Genomic DNA, 19773 nt, shown 5'->3' with positions numbered 1-19773 from the left:
TTTTTTTCATGATTTCCTTTGTTTTTAGAGTGACATGATTACTCGAAATTATATGGATGCTTGAGGGACGCATTTGTCCTTGAAGCCTGTGGGAGGGGGAACAACCACGACCTTGTTTTGCTCTCTGTATCGGGCTGCTCCGGGCAATGTTACTTTAAGTGCAACTTTTTGGAAGCGTGCAACCGAATTCTTAAATTTTTTTTTTTTAAGTCAATGAAAGTTTGTCACCGGTGACGTGCATGAAATGAGTTGGCAGAAGCTGTCAAACTGTCATGACTGGAGAGACAAACTTCCTGAACTGAAGACGTGAGTTAAAAGCAGTGGTGGGAAGTGACGAGTACAAAGCTTAGATTTTTCAAGTATATGTACTGCACTTGAACATTTATTTTTCTGAAGCCTCCTGACACTTGAATACATGTACAATAGTGCCTTGGTTTACGAGCGACCGAACGTAAGCACATTTTTTGGGGGTGGGTTTTGTCCAAAAAGTGAGTTCCCCATCCAAAGAGCGTCACGCCGCGCACACGTTCGCTCACACAAAAGAGGAGAATCCCGTCACGGGCGTGCGCGAGCCGGGCGGGTTGGTGTTTGGGTTGGCGTGGGCGAGCGCCGGCTGTCCCGTGGGGGTGTAGACGCCGCCCGCATTGTGTTGGGTGACCACGGTTTGGTAGTACGGCTCCGAGTCGGCGGCGGCGGCGCACTCCTCGTAGCTGAAGGGCGAGCCGAGCGGTTTGAGGCCTTTGGGTTGCCGCTTCCACGAGTTGTAGTAGGTGGGGTCGCTCATGTAGTGGTTGACGAAGGAGTGCTTGGGCTGCTCGTCCTCGTAGTCGCTGTCTGTCATCTGGACGCACGAGGAGTAGACAGAGGCAATGTGATTTTTAACAATCATCATTGGTGTGCTTTAAGGAGACTTAAACATGAGCTACCTCTGACTCAGAGACTTCGGTGGGTTTTTCAGTGAGCGTGGTGCTCTCCGTCAGGACCGCTCCGTTGTAGTTGTTGCAGATGTCCTCGTCCGAGTAGTGAAGACCGCCCGGACTCGGTCTGGGAGGTGACCTAGAACCAGAACGTGAGAAGCTTGGCATAGGGGCCCAACGGCGAGTGGATATGCGTTGTGTGTGTGTTTGCGCGTGTGATCGAGTTCGACGTGGCACCTGGTCCCGTTCTTTTTCAGGAAAGTGTTTTTGGTGTTGGTGAGCGCTCTGCTGTTGAGCTCCAGTGTGGTGAAGCCTCCGTTGTCCAGAGTGACCGACTCCTCCACCGAAGACATGTGTTTGCCTGAAGGACGACAAGAGGGAGAACAGATGGAACAACCTTTCAATAAAACGGAGCATCTTCACTCATTATGTTCGCACTGCACTTAGGTCGTTTCGCTTTGCGCGGTCTGAATTCACGTGCGTTTTCGTCACGGGTTGAAAGACGGACCTTGAAAAAGCTAAAGATCCAGTGTGCATTCCATTGGGAATCAAATGTAAAAAAGGTAAGGCCAACTAATACTTGTGTGTTATTTGAAGGAAACTAGTCTACTATTTATACAGTAGACTAGTCTCCTTCAAACTTGATACATGAACACATCTAGTATTGCTATAGCCTGTAACACAAATTTATTTGGTGTAAGGAACTGATAAGAGAGAGGGAGTGGGAGTTTTTTTGTCGACGGGATCTCTCCACGGAGAACTGGATTCCGCAAACAACCCTCTAACTACTTAATGTCACATTTGCAAATAGGCCCGAAAGAGTGAGCTGGGAGCGATGATAATAAGGCTTTAACTTCAGGCACTTGATTATGCAGTGATAATAATGTACTGTGCACCTCCTCGGATTCACCCTCGAGTCGACTTGCCAGTTTTCTTTTTATTAGAAAGCAAATATAGTACTCTCGCTGAAATACTTTTAAGCCTTAATTAAAAAGCTATTGCCAGTTTCTGCCTGCAGCTTTATTCAGAATAGCTCACAAAGAATATACACCGGTGTGTGTGTGTGTGTGTGTGTGTGTGTGTGTGTGTGTGTGTGTGTGTGTTTATACCATATTTATGGTCATAGAATGTGCTATATGTTGCTCTTTCTGTCTTTACATCCCACTCAAAAAGTTGTGCCTCGCATCCCTTATCAACCTCCTTCATCCCAGCCACCCAACCAGAATTTTTTTCATGATTTCCTTTGTTTTTAGAGTGACATGATTACTCGAAATTATATGGATGCTTGAGGGACGCATTTGTCCTTGAAGCCTGTGGGAGGGGGAACAACCACGACCTTGTTTTGCTCTCTGTATCGGGCTGCTCCGGGCAATGTTACTTTAAGTGCAACTTTTTGGAAGCGTGCAACCGAATTCTTAAATTTTTTTTTTTTAAGTCAATGAAAGTTTGTCACCGGTGACGTGCATGAAATGAGTTGGCAGAAGCTGTCAAACTGTCATGACTGGAGAGACAAACTTCCTGAACTGAAGACGTGAGTTAAAAGCAGTGGTGGGAAGTGACGAGTACAAAGCTTAGATTTTTCAAGTATATGTACTGCACTTGAACATTTATTTTTCTGAAGCCTCCTGACACTTGAATACATGTACAATAGTGCCTTGGTTTACGAGCGACCGAACGTAAGCACATTTTTTGGGGGTGGGGAGATATGAGAAGTTCCGCGGCCATTTTTTTTTTTTGCTTTGATTTGCGAGCAAAAATTCAGGCACTAGATATTGAGAGCAAACTCGACGGAAGCAGAAATTTGACAGGAAACAATTCAAAGAAATGTATGATTATTATTATTATTATTATTATTACATAAAAAAAAAGAGGCTTCAAGCTGTTAATTGCCAGGCTACTGTCAAAGTAAACATACAACAAAGAGAATTACACATCGTGTTCTAAAAACAACTGCACAACTTCGTCTTTGAGGAATGTGTGTTCGCTTAATGCTAAAGCGCAATGCAAAGCACCGTCGATGGGATAACAAAACTGTCGTCGCGGGTTGTTGCGTTTCAACATTTTGAAGCGTGGGATATTTGAAGTCCAACAATGTAAGCAACACATGAACAAAGGTAATATAACAATACTAACAGGCAGGTATTCTTTATCCTCAGCAAAAAACAAACATTATCGATTATTTTTTTTTTTTTCTTTTTTAAGTAAGTACAGATACTTGAGTACTTTTGCCACTTCTGGTTCAAACTGATGTTACCTGTGCCACAGGCCTTGTACTTGCTGCTGTGTCCATGCAGCAGCAGGGTGAAGACGAGAATGAGAATGAGGATGAGGCCCACCAGCGCCATGACCAGCAGAAACCACCACTCCTCGTAGAACGGACGCTCGGACAAGGCTGGAGATGCAAAATGGAGACGGTATGTTTTTACCGCAATGCCGTTTCCAAGCAGACTATTGACATGATTGCCACGAGAAACCGCAAAATTAAGAAAACGTTATTCCGCCCACATACGATACCCGCGACCAGGATGCGTCATCTTTTCTTTTTCTAGAGTACCGTTGGGTGGTGCGGCTTGTCAGTTTCACCCATGGGTGTCTGCACTTTTCAGTTCATTGGGCAAATGAGAGGAAGTCGGGCAAAAAAAAAATCCCAAACAAACAAACAAACAAACAAAAAAAAAGACCAAATATGTAATGATAATGTTTCTAAATGACTACAGTTGTGATGTTGTAGATTGAAAAGTAGGTTGCAGAAAAGTTGCATTTTATTGTGCAAGGCATTACATAAAAAGTACTCAAGAGAGTGATGAGAAACCAATTTTGGTGTGGACAATTTATTTTCTTTTTGACGTTTATTGATTTTTATCATTGTGTGTGCGCGCATGTGTGTGTGTGTGTGTGTGTGTGTGTGTGTTTACCAGCGAGTGCTGCAGAGGGCGTGCTGGGGTGTCCGAAGCCAAAGCGGTTGACGGCGATGACTCGGAACTCGTAGCTGATCCCGGGTCGCAGGCGCTCCAGCGGCACCGACACGGACCTCGTGCTGGGAGACAGCAGTCGGATGAACGAGTCCCACACGCCCTCGTCTAGCGAAGAGAAACAGAGAAGGATGTCGTGTCAACAGAGAAAAAAAAAAATCCCTTTGTGGAAATGAAGAGCGCAACCGTTCTCATAATACCGTAAGCGTGTTCTCATTCAATTACAATTTTGATTCTAATATTTCGACTTTAGTGTAATTCTTTCTTGTAGTATTGGGACTTAAAAAAAAAAAAGATTTCTTTGTTGTATTATTATAAATTCTTTCTCAAAAACTTATTTTGACTTTAAACTTGTTGTCGGCATATTATGAATTTGTTCTAGAAATATTTTGACATTACTTTAATATAAATTTACTCTGCAATGTTCAAACTTTATTCTTTTTTGTAAAGCTGATTTGGTTTACAATTATTACTATTTTCAAGACATTTTGCTTATTAAAGTTTTTTCATAATTTTCCGATATAGTTCTCAAGAAAAATGAACAATAAATCTCAATTCTGGTTCTATTACACTGGGGAAAAATTTGACCAAAAAATCTCTTGGAGTTAGATTTCGATGCTGATTTAAAAAAAAAAAAATGACATGCAGATTCCAAAATGTAAACTTAAAACCATTGGCAGACTGTTGTAAAGTTCTATTCCTATTTATTTTTTTAGGCCTGTACCTACTCCATCTTTGGGTTTTATTTACAAAACACACATTTGTTGTCATATACCGTATATATTTTTTAAGAAAACGGGTCATATAGCTGAAAAACTTTCTGGAATCTGTCAGACCTGACTCGACAAAAATTATGCTCCTCAGTTTTCTATTGTATCAAAACTTTGTTCATTTAATTCTTCTGATACCACGACTTCATTCTCAGAAAATTACAACTTGTATATTCATATTAAGATTTAATGGTAGTTTTAATCTGGTATTGTTTAAATTTGCCATTTCTCTGATCACAATGCTGACCTGCAATCTCCAAACATTGGATGTTTTTGCACACTTTTGAAACTGTGAAAAATGGAGAAACGTGCAGCTTGCGTCGATCAATTCATGGACGTGTACAATTTCTACAAAATTGGCCAGCGCTCTCGTGAGCAGCGCTGGAGCTGTAAAAGTAATGATGTTGATTCACTTTACAATTCCAGTCGGGATCCCCATAATGGTCTCGAATTTACCACCTCCATTGAATCATTTGCCGCCCATGATCACGCTTCCGATAGATCAGCTCATTACGAGCGAGCTCGTGGCTGAGCCGATTAACTCGGCGGGCGTCAACGACCTGGGATGCACAGAGCTGTTAAAAAAGACGAAAAGGTCAGCGTGTCACCTGAGGGACGAGACTCGATCACGTAGCCGCTGATGGGCGCCGCCCCGCTGTCGCCCTCTGCCCAGTGAATGGTGAGGGCGGAGGATGCTTTGGTGATAGAGATCTCCGTGGGCGACCCCGGTGCGCCTGCATGGTCGATTGGAGACACATACATATGCATTGGATTCCTGTTTTTATTTTTTATTGTATTTTTTTTGGGGGGGGGGGCACATGAACCAAATAGAAGGCTGGGGCTGGGTAGTTACCGAATTTTCCACACTATAAGGCGCACCTAAAGGCATTCGATTTTCTCAAAAGCCTTATATATGGATCAATATTCTTATTTCTTGGACGTAGTCTTTTAAATGTTCTGTAAAGTGCTGTGTTACAGCTGAAGCGGTGGTTTATATTGTATTCCCTAAAGCGTAGCTCCATCTAGTGGATGCATAACGCAACCTCAGCCACGATTGTAGCTTCTATTCTATGCACCTTATAATGCGGTGTACCCTATATATGAAAACAGTTTTAAAATGGGCCATTCTTTGAAGGTGCGCCTTATACTCCGAAGTGCCTTATAGTGTGGAAAATACATTAATAAATTTTAACGATTCCACTGCCCCCCATCCTTTGCACCCACACCATATTGCTTTTTAGTGATAAGACTCACATTTTAATTTAATATTGCCAACGTCTGCTGCTGGTTTATTTAGCATCAATCAATCAATCAATTCATTCAAATTCAACCCCTGCCACATATATATATATATATATATATAAAATCAGAGCTCGGGGGCCGGCATGCAAAATCCCCATTCCCTAATTATGTTGACGGCAACGAACGAGTTCCGGTTGGATGTGAAACTTCCGCTTCTCACGACGAAAAAGCTTGCTTCTTTAGCATGCAGATGCTAAATTGATGTTAAAGTTGGTGCCTGTAACGCACCAAAAATATTTGCCAACTGCCAAAATAAGGTAGAAGTTATAGCGAGATGTTTTTTTTTCTTCTTCCTGATGCTTTTTTTTTAACCGGTGCGACAAAAATACGGTAATTACTTTAAAATAGCCATTATTAGTAAATATAATATGGCATATTTTAATTTGATTATTCTTTAAAAAATATCCTGATTACAATGGCTCAAGAGAAATTTAATCATTGATGATCATTTGATAAGCAACACAGCATACACAAACACACAGCATGAAGAGACACACACACCGACGCTCGCTAACCTTGGACCGGCTCTGCAGTAAGGTTTGCACTAATTGGGGGTCCGTAGCTGACGGTGAGAGCTTGGACTCTGAACAAGTACGTGGCTCCTTTCAGCAGATCCCGAACCTTCAGCCATCGCTGCCAGCTGCCCTTCACGTCCACCGTCACCACTTTGCTGACGCCTGCTCACACACAGCGGTGACACGCGCGTGACGTTTGTGTTATGCCGCATTTGTGTGTTTCCGGCATGTACGCGTGTACCTTGCACCGGAGCAGTGGGCTGGTAGATGACCCGGTAGCCCTCCAGCAGGCCATTGGGAGCTAAAGGAGCCCCCCAGGAGACATTGACGCTTCCTCCCGTCACCTCGGAGAAGGAGAGGTAGCTGGGCTGACTCGGGGCTGCAAGATTACATCATCGTATCAAAAACAGCGTACAAAGTAGAATTGGGAAAATAGAACGTTTTCTTGATATTTCTTTTCCTTGTTATATTAGAAGAAAACCAAAACTATAAAAACCAATCAGTGGTGCGTACCCGACTGCAGGGTCTGTGCACCGCGAGGGTCGCTGGGCGGTCCGTCCCCGGCCGTGTTGAAGGCGGTGAGAGTGACCAGGTAAGGCGTGTAACTGCTCAGGTTGCTCAGGTGCATGCGGGTATCCGGTACAAAAATCACCTTCACCTTCTCCGTCTGGTTCTGTTTGTTCTTCTGCCAGTAGTGCACCTGCCACATGAGAGGACCTTTTGCCTGACTCTTCCACAGCCCATTTGTTGCCCCCCCCCACCCTCTTCCTCACTCATTGTTGCCGCTCTTGACAACAGTGTGCACTGTTTACTTTCTCTGCTCCTCGATGGACCCTCTTTAATTCTGATGATGTAAAACGTTGACAATGTTGCTTAACTTGTAAAATGTTGACAATGCTGCTTAAAATAACTCACAAGAGGAGGATGGTGCTGCCGACACGACAGAACACTCGAGGACAGGCTAAAGCGAATCCCTGACATGGTGCGGTTCGTTCATCATGCGGGCCGCTGTTATATTGCAGCTTTTGAACCGTTTTTTCATGGGTTTTTACATGGCCGTATACAGGCAAGTCCAAATTTAGAGTCGCTCATCTTAAGTGTCGGTTTTTTTGTGTGCAGCAAGCATGCGTGGTAGCACGGAGGTCTAATGGAACAGAAGCAGAATAATTTAGAGCCAGAAGAAGAGGCAGAAAAAGTACCAAATACCCAGTTGATTCATTTTGCAAGCCCCCCCCCCCATGAAAAACTGAAACGCTTGCCGAGGGCCAAGTCAATATGCAAACCTCAACGTTGTCTAGTCTATATTATTTTTGACGTAGTTGGAAAAAGCCCATTGGGATAGTTTCAATCATTCTCTATGTCACAGGTGTCAAACTCAAGGCCTGGGGGCCAGATCCAGCCCGCTAGCTCATTTTATGTGGCCCGCAAAAGCAAATCATGTGTGTCAACTTGCTAAAATCTATAGCGAAATGTCAAATGGTCATGTGTAAAAAATAATGTTAAGATTTAGCACTCATTTTGTTACCCTGTTTACACTCGAATAATAATTGAACAAACCATGATATTATATTTGTTGTGTACAAGGAATAATTCTGTGGTTTCACTGTCATAACGGCCCTCCGAGGGAAGACGTAACTCCAAATTGGCCCGCGACTAAAATGAGTATGATACCCCTGCTCTATGTACGCAGACATGATATGTATCATAATTAGGAGGTACAAATTTGAAACTAAATTGTTATTAAAATAACATCCTGACTTCATTTTGTGCACCCACCGCTCACTCATACTGGCCGTTCCGAGTCAGGACTCCCAAATATAAAGATAAGTTGGAAGTGTAATATTATTGACAGCGATAATGACTTTTGCCAGTAATGAAGACAGAAAAGGCTATTTTAGGCTCAAATGAACCAATCTCTCCGATGATGGAAGACCATATGCTTCGATCCATTTTCAGGCATCGGATGCCAATGGCACCCTTAATAACCCTTTCAGGGACGGACGGCGGTTACTACAGTGGACAGCTTATCATGTTATCAGGTTACAGGTTAAATTTATGTTTCCAGACTAGAACAAATGTGAAGCGAGGACCAGATGTTTTGGAGGAAGATCCACAGTGCAGTGCTAACTTGACTTACGCGTGCTCCCAAATTCTGATGTGTTCAAGGCTTGAGCCGTCGCTTGGTTAATATTTTGCTTCGTGTCAATGAGCCTAAACGAGTGACAAGCGGGTTTCAAATATGCAACCGCTCGAGTGAAGTGGAAAAAAAAAAAAAGGAGGGCAAAGATTGCCTTTTAGCCATTTCTTGAGCGCGACAGTCAAACACGAAAATACTCACAGGCCGAAGTTAACACTCGGGCAAAACCCGTCATGCCACGCCCCTTCAAAATGGAGTTCGCGATTTTCAAAAGCTTTCGTTTGGTCGGATTGGTTCTGTCTGACCTCACGGTAGTACATTCGTTTAAAAAAAACAAAAAACGTGATAAAGTCGGTCCGGGATGCAGTGATTCAAAGATAATATACTGCACACGGTTCATGAGCAATAAGCGGCCTTTGCAATGCATCTTAACGCAGTCAAAGAGGCGTCCTCTCACCCGTAAAACTGCAAGTGCAACTTCATTCCATTGATCCGCTTTAGCAAACGCCCAACACACACCGACGGATCTCCGCCGCGTTGTTCAATAAATGAAGGTGCTAAGCGGCGGCAAATAAAGGCTCGACATGGAAAGTGCTTGGAAAGTCGTGATTCACAGTAATTGCAACAACAGTTGCCGGCTGAGCCTCGTGCATTATAAATGAATTCAAAAAAGGGAGGGGAGGGGAAAAAAAAACGAATGTAGCTTCTATTCACCAGAGCTTCGAGAGTGTGAGAATAGAGCCAAAGCGGATGTGGCAGTACATTTCACTTTGTTGCTTCACTTTTAGAGAGAGTTGTATTAAAAAAAAACAAAACAAAAAAAAAAAACAAAAAAAACACCCCCCAAATATTTTTGGTGATGTTTTAAATACAGAAAAATAGCACCGTATTTCAAAATGCAAACGTAAAAACACACAAAAAAAAACCCCAAGTGTAATTAAGCCAAAAATCAAACGTAACGTGTCGCATTCTGTGGTGTTTGGTTTTTAGCCGTGCCACATTTACCGTTTTTTTACAGACAGAAACCGCTAAGCACAAATAGTGAATATTGGTCGTGCGCGGGACAGATATACTGCTTACGCTCACGTGCACAATTCCATCCATTTTCCGATCCGCTTATCCTCACAAGGGTGGCGGGGGGGGGGGGGGGCTGGAGCCTATCCCAGCCGTCTTCGGGCAGTATGCGAACAACCATCCGCGCTCACACTCACACCGTGGGACAATTCCAGGCCGTCAAGATGAAAGCAGCTTGTTGTAAATACCTCCATATACAATTTGTTCTGAAAGTTGGACCACAGACACGTTTCCAATCACTAACCTACACAAACGCAGCGGGAAGCTCATCGTCAGAGTCGCTATTTAGATGAAAAAGCACTTCTATAAATGAAAACACGCAACTGAAATAAAAGCTGATTCAAAACAGTAGCTGTGGAGTTTGCGCGTTCTCCCCAAGCTGTTTTCTCCGGCTTCCTCCCATCTTCCAAAAAACACACACGTGAGGGTCGATGAAACTCAAAATTGACCAGAGGTGTAAAAATGAGTGATTATGGTTGTCTGCCCCGTGATTGGGCGCCAACCTCTCTCCAAAAGTCAAGCTGGGATCAGCCCCAGTTCACCTGTGAGGACAAGAGAGCTTGAAACGTGTTGTACTGCAAGATTGTTCCCAACAACCTTTGTAATAGATATCAGCGTTTGTAGTATCCTTTATTCGATAAGAACCGTGAAATGTTTACAAACGGGGGCCATCAAAGCTTCTGAATTAGTTGTACTTGAAAGGAATAGACAAATAGGAACGCAACATGATCATAAACTAGGGTTAAGGCTCGAAAAGCGAATCAAGAGTTGCCACGGTAAAATAAATCATCGATTTGTGCGCCGGCTTCTTTGTTGAAAAGCACTCCGGAGCGTGTAATTTTGGTGATTGATTTTTGCTGAGAGCCGCTATTAACTGTTGACTTCTCTATCAATGCGTCTAACAAACCCACCCGGGCGTTGCGGTTACATTGGTGGAAAAAGAAAAAAAGTCTCTTCTCCTCTTGAAAAGAAACGCTCCTCGTGTGCTACCTGCGGCCCGAGCGGCTATTAGCGCAAGTGAGAAGCTATCAATTCATGAAACGTTCATTCTTCGCTCCTATTTGGCTGCACTTAATCTGCTTAACCTCGTCGCCGCGTCCGTCCGTCTCGGACACTTTGATGCAGTCCCCCCTAATCAGGATTCTACAGCGGCCGCGTGCTTGTCTCCTTCCTTCGCTCGGCAAATATTACATTCCCGTCTTTCTTCTCCATTCCACCTCTGCTCCGCTGCAGAAATCAATGTGTCCAAAGCGGGACAGATAACCTTGTGTTTGAAGTACTGAGAGCAAAAGGGAGATTGCGGGGGGGGGGGGGGGGGGGGGGGGGGAGGGGCAAAAGCTTGTCGTGCCGAGCAGCGATAGTGAAACCATTTAAGACCATTCCTCTAACTTAATTCTCTGCTCCTCTACAGGACACTTGAAGGTGCAGCACAACCACAGCTTTGAGAAGCAATGACGTACTCTCATATTGAAATGACTGTGTGTGTGTGCTGCTTTGTGGGCACGCACACACACACACACACACACACACACACACACACACACACACACACACACACACACACGCACACGCACACGCACACGCAGTAGACGTTTGCTTTTGTGTCGCTCACCTTGTATCCTTGGATGAGTCCATTCTGGGTCTCCAGGGGGGGCGTGTCCCAGCTCACTTCCAGACTGGAGGGAGACACGGCCGACACTCGGATGGACTGGGGGGCCACCGATGGAGCTGAAAAGGGAACAAAGGGAAGTGTTACAACAGGAGTTGCCCACTTTTTTTTTTTTTTTTTGCGTTACAGGGAAGACTTTTTTTGTGAGGTGACCCCTCCTCCATCCTAATGCAAATTAACCACCACCATGTGCATTAAATCTAAATGAATGAAATGGAAAAAAAAAGTCATCATGTTACAATACAAAAATAATCATGTTTTAGAATCTTTTTCTGACATATATGAGCATAAAGTTGCATTATGTTCACGAAAAACAGGATCAAGTCTTTAAAAGGAGAAATATATTTTGTCAAGATAAAAAGTCGCAAAGTCATCTTAAAGCTATAGTTCATAACTTTTTTGGGTCATTTCTTTTTCAGAGGAGATGAACCACTGCCTCAAAATGTCATCGTTTATATTTCGTGTGGACTGATGAAATTTGCACACTGAAGCATCAGAAATGAATGAATGGCTGCAGCGCGGCCTTGTCTCCCATTTGTAAAAAGTGAACACTTATTTTTCATTTCTAAAGCAAAATTAAAAAAAAAAAAAAAACAGAAAATAATAACCTCTTCCAAAGAATCAATCTCTTTTCCCCACCAGGTATCCTTTTAACCAAAAAAAAAACAAAACAAAAAAAAAAACCAATAAATCTCGAAAGACACTCTGGGGAGGCGGAGGTTCTCATCGCTCTGTTGTTGTAATGCAAAAATCCACCCTAGGGGGCGACAGAAACTTCGCAATGCAACTTTCACATGTGAATTGTTAAAAATACTCATTTACTCTCTAAAATATGAAAAGATGAACCTTTCATTGTAAACAAAAATGACCATTTGTTGTTAAAAAAAAGGTGTATCACTGAAAGGGGGTAATTCATTTTTACGAGCTACTCTGCGCATGCATTCTCATTTGCATTTTTATGTGTTGTGTTTCTCGTTTTACAAATGGCGTTAGGGAGAATTTTATATATATATATATATATATAAAAATTAAAAAAGACGACTACATTATTTAGTGTGACAGCAGCTCCATTGTGCTCTATGGAGAGAACTTCTTAGCGCAACTGTGGCGTGGATGGGGTCCGCTTTGGCGGCCTCAGTATTGCATCTCCGCTTTTTTCGCAGATGATGCATTTTGTGTTGGCTTCAACCGGCCTTGATGACTTTCACACAGCTCTTCACAAATCACTTCGTGAGTGACAGGTGAACAGCCCATTTCGGGTCAACACTCTTGTTTTATATTGAAGCAACCACACAGAATATTTTACGGTTAATCCACACAATTATCCACAGTTTCCGTCCGGGTTCCATGGGGAGCCCTTCCAATTAGAGCGAGTGGGCCTAAGGCTGGTGTCTTGACTGCACCGTGGCCACACATGCGCAAAGCGGTTTTGCAGCTATGCACCTGGGGGTGCACACAGAAAAAAGGCCATATCACCGCATTTCACCATCACATTGCCCTCCAGCTATGTCTGCCACCCCGCCGCACGCTGCTTATCCTCCACTCATTTCTCACCCTGTGATACGTGTGGCCTTCTCGAGCCGACAAAAGTATTTGACTACTTCTACTAGTTAAGTGGTAGTTGTAGAGATAGAGGAGTAAAGCAACATACACACACACACACACACACACACACACACACACACACACACAACCTCTCCTGAATGCGAATGCGCGCCAACTAAAATCTTGGCTCGTTTTGTGAGTGTGGCGAAAGGCAAATATTGGTGGAGGCTTCAAGACGTGTGCCTTTTTTTTTTTTTTTCCCACACCACATGAGGTTAGCCGACTGGTCTATTTGTCATTCAAACAGTGGCTCACAGCCTTCTCGCCATGTAACATTTACGGCTCGGGTGCAGCCGGCTCCTTTGCCAAACAACCGAATGGCTCCATCATTTCATCAGAAAGAACATTCTGGACTTTCATTTATTTATTGCCAGCTGACAATAAGGAAAGGAGCAGATCAGTCATTCATTTTTATATTCATAACAATGTTGGTACAATAATCAAAACAAAAGTGGCTGCTCCTACAGGTTGGGACAAAAGTGGTGAGACTGCACAGAGTATGACTAATTTTAGAAATTTGAAGATGACTACTATTCACAAGGGGAATGGTGGAGTAAGTAACGACAATCTTACTGTGATTACCATTGTAGATAATCATCATACAGTATAGTAAAAAAAAAAAAGACCTGAAGTTTGTCAAGAACTAGCCAAGGAGGCTGACATCATCTTCATTAAAACTTATTTCAGTGCAGGGGTGTTGGTAGTGTAGTGGTTCACCTTGTCAAGGTGTTGGAATGTATTACATTTCCACTGAAACCAAGTACTACATAGTTTAAAACTTAAAAAAAAAACAACACCCCCCCCAAAAAAAACAGAAAGACGCTAGAAAAAAAAAAACAAAAAACGGGATGGGATTAAAAAAAAAAAAAAAAAAAGCTAATGCAGAATACATACAACAAACTATTTTTAAATGGTCCTGAAACGGCTGAACTTTACACTGGCAAAGGTTTGACAGTTTAAATCTTGAGCGCATGAATTCCATCCCCATGATTAATTCATTCATTCTTCATGTCAACAAATGGAAGGCCAAAAGAGCCTCATGGGGCGGATTCAACCAACAGCAGTCCCAACTGTTCATCCCGACACATTACAAAGCTGAAAGAAAGACAACCTGCCGAAGACGCTGCCACTGAGCCTCTGTATTTGAGTCAGTGAGTCTCTGTAGTTTCATATTTGTACAAGTGGGCCGATTAAAAAAAAAAAAAAAAAAAAAGACTAAAACTTTAAAACGGGCCTTGAGCAAGAAGAGCCAAAAAGCTCCAGTTTCCGTGACGGATCAAGATTCTTAGAAGTTTACTGCTGATGAAGAATTCTAAAAGGAGCTTCTAAGGAGAGCGCTGAAGCGAGGACGGTACGGAAATGATGCAACACAAGCAATAGTCTTAGGATTCCGACTAAATGTTGCAGCAAAAGTGAAACCCAACAAAGCCCGTAGCGGACAGAGGCTAACGAAAACACTTTGATCAAGGAGAGCCGCTGCCTCACCGAGCGTCAGAAAGAGGATTTGCCAGAATAAAAACTGGTCGTTTTTCACTTGCCTGCCTCTCCGACGGACACCTCGACGGGTTCAGAGGGAGGACTCTCGCCCACGATGTTGTAGCTGGTCATGGCGATTTGGTAGCGCTTAAACTTCTTCAATTCTGGAAATGGAACACCAAATAATAACCCTGCCTGAATGTTAGAATTTTTTATTTTATTTTTATTTTTGGTGGCTTTCGACAATTCAGAAAAAACAGAGCCAACTTGTCCATTCGGCAAGTGCTAAGGGCGCCGCCATGGATTCCAGGTGGCGCCGCAAAGTAGGGAGAAGAAAAAAAAGTATCTTCACAACAATTATACTGAATCTAGTCAAGACTATTAAGTCTCAAAATGAAAACGCAAACAAAATGTACGTTAATTTAGTTCACAGAATATGACTACAAATGATCAAATGACTTCCCCCTAGGACCCAATCAAAACAGATTGTTTTTTTTAGAATGATGTCGAATTCAATATTTGGCAGAGCAAAATTCCGATAACTGATTGATAATCAATTAAAGACAAATAAACTTTTCTGGGCGCTTAACTTTACAATTGTTTGTAATTTCATTCAAATTCTGCACAGTGTGTGGCGTTTGGACTCCTTTTCGATAATGCCAGCCAGAAGAGAAGCGCTTTGCAATTGTTGTGCTTCGCTCGGCAGAGGGCAGCAACCATACCACGCCATCATTCCAGAATGCATTGCGCACGTGAAAGCATGGCGGCCCATATGTAAATAAACTGTCTACAAAGTGTATTAAAACAGAGACACTTTAAAAAAACATTGCTGATATTGAAATCCAATAGGGTAATTCTCGGTGTTCATCAAGTCAGAGACTGTCATGATCAAGCGATATGACTTACGCGTCAACTCGAACTCTGCCACTGAGGAGCTGCTGACTGTCTTGAAGGGGCTCTTGGCTGCGAGGAGAAAGATAAATGAACGCGAACATTGATAAATGGCTTCAGTAATTATTTACATTTATCATCAACAACAACAAGGCTGCCATGGAGAGGCAGACATTTGATAGCTTTTAATTTTGAAGCAATGAAGGATTTTCTACCTGGTATTTATTGCTTCAATTCATTCATTCTCCTTAAAAGTGGCTGAGTAAAATAGATTTTTTTAAATGTGTATTTGTTTTGGATTCATTTATCTCTATTTTTGGGAACCTATGCTACATTATTAGGTTAAAAGCTACTCAATGTTTTGTCTTTGTATAAAGGAAGTATGTTGAAGTAAGTTGAGGAGTTTCATTTAGACATAAGTACTGTTCTACCTTCTTGTGGCACCTGTACGCAACTACAAATTACAATTTAGGGGAAGGTGTCAATTGATTGCAGTTTTTTCGCAAGTCAGGGCTCCGTCCCGTTGCCCCTCAAATTCACTGTTTCTCAATTAGTAATGAAATGCCCCAGTCCTTTTTAAAAAAATTAAACGTAATCCCCTGAGCACTAAAGTTCACCCCCTCTGGTCTACATTTTCTTTCACACCGAAGCATCTATTGGCCATTGCAAATGTTTATTTCATGTATGTAAAACGTGCTTGTGGCAGAAAAATGTCCCCACAATGTGGCGAGTATGTTTATGAATTATTTGCCATACAGTCATGATGCAAATGTTATGTTATGTTGCATGTTTAATAGGGACCAAACAACACAATAAGACCACTGCGCAATTAAATGGCAAGGCGCCACCTCCTCATGAACTGAACTTATATTTATTATTATTTTTTTATGAAGATGTGTGCGTGTGGCGACATACTTGTAATGTGGCTGTCTGTGGCGCTTTTGCTTCCCTGGACCCCATCAGCAGAGAAAGACGAGTTGAACGGCAGCTCTCGGTAATACAGCCGGTAGCCCGTCAGCAACCCGTTGATGCGTTCGGCGCTTGGCCCCTGGGGAAACACGCAAATGAAATCAGTCATTTATTTCCGAACACGTAAATTCTGGCGTTTCATCTTCCAGGAGTGCTGACTGACAGAAAAAAAAGAGACAACTTTTAAAGGGCGCAGAGCTGGAAGTGGGTAGTAAAAGATGATGAAATCGCTGGCGACTTTGTTTTCACAGCCTTCTGCTTTTGCCATTAAGCCACAAGGAGAAAACACTACACACTGTGTTGAAACACCTCGGACTGCCCGTCTGCCCCTTCTACCGGCTCGTCCATCCCTTTCAATTGTCACTTCGGTCTGGCGTTGCTGAATAATGTATTAAACGCAAACACACATTCAGCGGGGCTTTTATCACCCTGGTGAATTATTAACATGTATTTGGACTGCACTTCGAATGTGTGAATGTCTGAAGCATGTCAGGGGAGCAGAAAATGGTCAGTTACGGTAATGGGCAGTTAGCATAAATGGCTGCAACATGTGATTAGATAACGTCTCGGTGGAGCATCAGGGCCATATATTCTTTGCAGTCCCTGTTCCAAATACACACGAGGACAAAGAGGCCTCCGTTAATGAAAGAAAGTGGTGACAGAAATAACTAATCTGTTGAAATATTTTAAAAAATATTGAAAATACATTCAATTGTGGCTCAACAGAATTATTCAAATAAAAACAGGCGTAGACAAAAACGATGGTACCCCCTTGAGAAAAGACTGAATACAATTTGACCGTAGGGACATCTTCGAAACAGCGTCACCTGTCTTCAAATTTGTAACCAGTCAGTCAGTCGGTCTACTTAAAGGACAAGAGTCAACTGTGCTGTTTGGTGACATGGTGTGTATTACACTTAACGTGGACTGGAGGAAGCCAAGGAGAGAGTTGTCTCCGAAAAAGAAAATTAAAGACAAGCACGTTAAAGGTAAAGGCAAAAAGACTGTGACTACTGTTGCACACAATATTCAGATATTTAAGTTCATAAACGTAATCTTTTGACGTGCGCCGTATCAAATTGAATCAAATCAGAATCCCGCTGAATTCAACCGAATGAAATCGTTCCACTTTCAAATGTCCTTAAATCGTATTGCATCCCACGTATCGAGATAGCTAACATATCGCCTTTTTTTGGAGAGACGCACACTATTAAACACCGTGCAGAACTAAAGTCTGCTAGCTTAAATGTGAAATGTTAATGTGCTACGTCAGCCAGAAGCATCCAAACAAAGCATTCAACAATATTCTCAGGTATAAAAAAGACTGCAGACTTGCATGTTTGTGGCCATGAGGTGACTCAGGTTTAGTGTGAGAGCAACTACCATGTCACTCAGGAAGACTTTGTATATCGCATTCCACATGCTTGCCCTATGCGAGATCTCCTCTTGTAAAAAAAAAAACGACTACAAATATTGAGTTTTTATTAGCGTAATAAAGAAAATATTGCCGCCGCATTTACCTTCCACCGAACGAGGACGGAGGTCGTCGTCGATGGTTTGACTGAGAGGATTTCAGGAGACTCATCAGGAACTGAAAAACAGATTAAGGGCGCTGTTAATAAATATTGACAAGCTTCATGGATTAGCATCGTAGTTCTGTGCTGTTATGTTGGTATTTTTAAGGTCACATTTTTCATATAGTTGAAGGTTTCATATAGTTGAGTTTTTGTTATCATTAGCATATTCGATGTCAGTGACTTCTAAGACATTGACTTGAACAAAATGCAATTTTGATCGTAATACTGCATTCCATTTAATTTTTTTGTATTCATATTATGATTTCATTTGCAATTAGAAATATTCAAAAATAAGAAAAAAATGGTTCCCCTCAATCTTTGTTGAATTTGGCAATAAAAAATACATTTTAAGAAGGGAATAGCATCAAATACAATAGAATGCTAATATTGTCTTGTCACCGTATGCTACAGTTGCTGTAAAACTGGGCTGCAACTATGGGTTTGTATTTCAAAAGTGAAAATTAAAAAATAGAATAGAAAAATAGAATAACGTAAAAGTGTACACAAGGGATATTCATATGTAAACTCATGGCCATCAGGCATTTTTATTTGTTGAATGGCTAAACATGGAAAGCCCCTTTACATTTAGATCATTGGATACTCTGCATGAGTACAAGTTGATACTTTTTGTAAAAATGTACAAAATTACTGACAATGGCGTTGTTATTTTATTATTTTTTTTAATATGATGGCAATTAAATGACTTTAACCCTTTGAGGGACAGAGGTCACTACAGCGGACAGCGTATTATGTTATCAGGTTACGGGTTGTCATTGGTGCATGAAAGGGTTAATATGGTAAGACTCAATTCAATACGTGATGCTCGCTGTTGTGTTTTGGGGAGCCCCCGTCACTAAGTTGAAAGGTCGACCTCTGTCTATTGCGCCACACTTCGTACGGCAACACTTTCTATTTAAACTTTGGCTCAGTCGCAGTCAAGGTAATTACAGTCACCTGCTGTAACCGCCGCTATTATCTTCCCGAAAGCACAAAAACAGGAGGATTTATTTTTTTTCCTCATTGAAACAGCTGGCGATTGATGGGGGGCACTGTTTGTGGAAATACTGTCTCTCTTAAATCCCTTTCATGGTTTGGGTGGGGAGGGGAATAAATCTGGGAAATTCTTGTCGCCTGCCATTGTCCGGCGTCTCACCATCTTGTAAGGTCGTGACCGCATCCGTCTCTTTACTGAGGACGCTGCTTCCAATGTCGTTGGTGGCCACCATTCGCAGCCTGTACGAGGTGAAGGGCTTCAATCTGCACAAACACACACACACACGCACGGGTCCTCTTTCTTTTAAAGTTCTCATTTCCCATCCACAATCTGCTCCCCCCGCAAAAATACCATGAAAGGAAAAATAAGCAAATCATTTTCTAAGAATTACCACCGGTTTTAAATTGCAATGAAAGGGTCAGGAATAATAACCGCGCACCTTCTTAACTGCTGTGCGACCACAATATCTTATCTGCATTTCCTCCTCTGTGCGAGGCGAATGCATTAACAGGCAAAGAGTAATCATCAGACTCAACTTTGAGAAGAGCCGCGCTTAGTGTCAACACAAAGAGCATGGACTCATTACACAACCCACTCTATCGCAATACACTGCAGTGCTTCATTAGTACTTATGCACTTGCAGCTGAAAATGTGCAGTAGGTTGGGGAAAAAAAAACAGAAAAAAAAAGAAGAAAAAAAAGAAGGTGCTTCTAGCAACAACGCACCGGGACAATGTTGCAGACAGTGCTTGAAATGAAATTGCCTTGAAATGTCTCTTTTCGGCCCGAAGGACTTTGGTGGGTTTTGTGTTCAGTGTTTTCTTCAGTTGCACACACAAGTTGTCACGGTGGCAAATTCCCCCCCCCCCCCCCCAAAAAAAAAAAAAAAGACAGAGTTTAGAAAAA

The 19773-nt window shown here is 42.3% G+C and overlaps 1 protein-coding gene across 1 annotated transcript in view; it reads right to left on the bottom strand.

The window, feature by feature from the left end:
- Positions 1-475: 475 nt before the first annotated feature.
- sdk1b (sidekick cell adhesion molecule 1b) overlaps positions 476-19773 on the bottom strand; it is a 233948-nt gene continuing 214650 nt past the window's right edge. Inside the window, exons 31-45 of the mRNA XM_019862382.1 lie at positions 19028-19131; positions 17818-17888; positions 16244-16376; positions 15344-15400; positions 14500-14601; positions 11300-11415; positions 6990-7176; positions 6718-6855; positions 6477-6638; positions 5268-5393; positions 3833-3997; positions 3172-3309; positions 1155-1278; positions 927-1056; positions 476-841 (exon numbers count right to left, since the gene is read on the bottom strand). Of these exons, the coding sequence (XP_019717941.1) occupies positions 533-841; positions 927-1056; positions 1155-1278; positions 3172-3309; positions 3833-3997; positions 5268-5393; positions 6477-6638; positions 6718-6855; positions 6990-7176; positions 11300-11415; positions 14500-14601; positions 15344-15400; positions 16244-16376; positions 17818-17888; positions 19028-19131 (2062 nt within the window). The 3' untranslated portion in view covers positions 476-532. The remainder of the gene's footprint in view (positions 842-926; positions 1057-1154; positions 1279-3171; positions 3310-3832; positions 3998-5267; positions 5394-6476; positions 6639-6717; positions 6856-6989; positions 7177-11299; positions 11416-14499; positions 14602-15343; positions 15401-16243; positions 16377-17817; positions 17889-19027; positions 19132-19773) is intronic.

Source organism: Hippocampus comes, unplaced genomic scaffold, assembly GCF_001891065.2.
Source record: "Hippocampus comes isolate QL1 unplaced genomic scaffold, H_comes_QL1_v1.1 scaffold7, whole genome shotgun sequence".
NCBI classification, from domain to species: Eukaryota; Metazoa; Chordata; class Actinopteri; order Syngnathiformes; family Syngnathidae; genus Hippocampus; species Hippocampus comes.
Note: the sequence above shows the minus strand (reverse complement) of the source record. Positions and strands in the feature narration are given on the sequence as shown.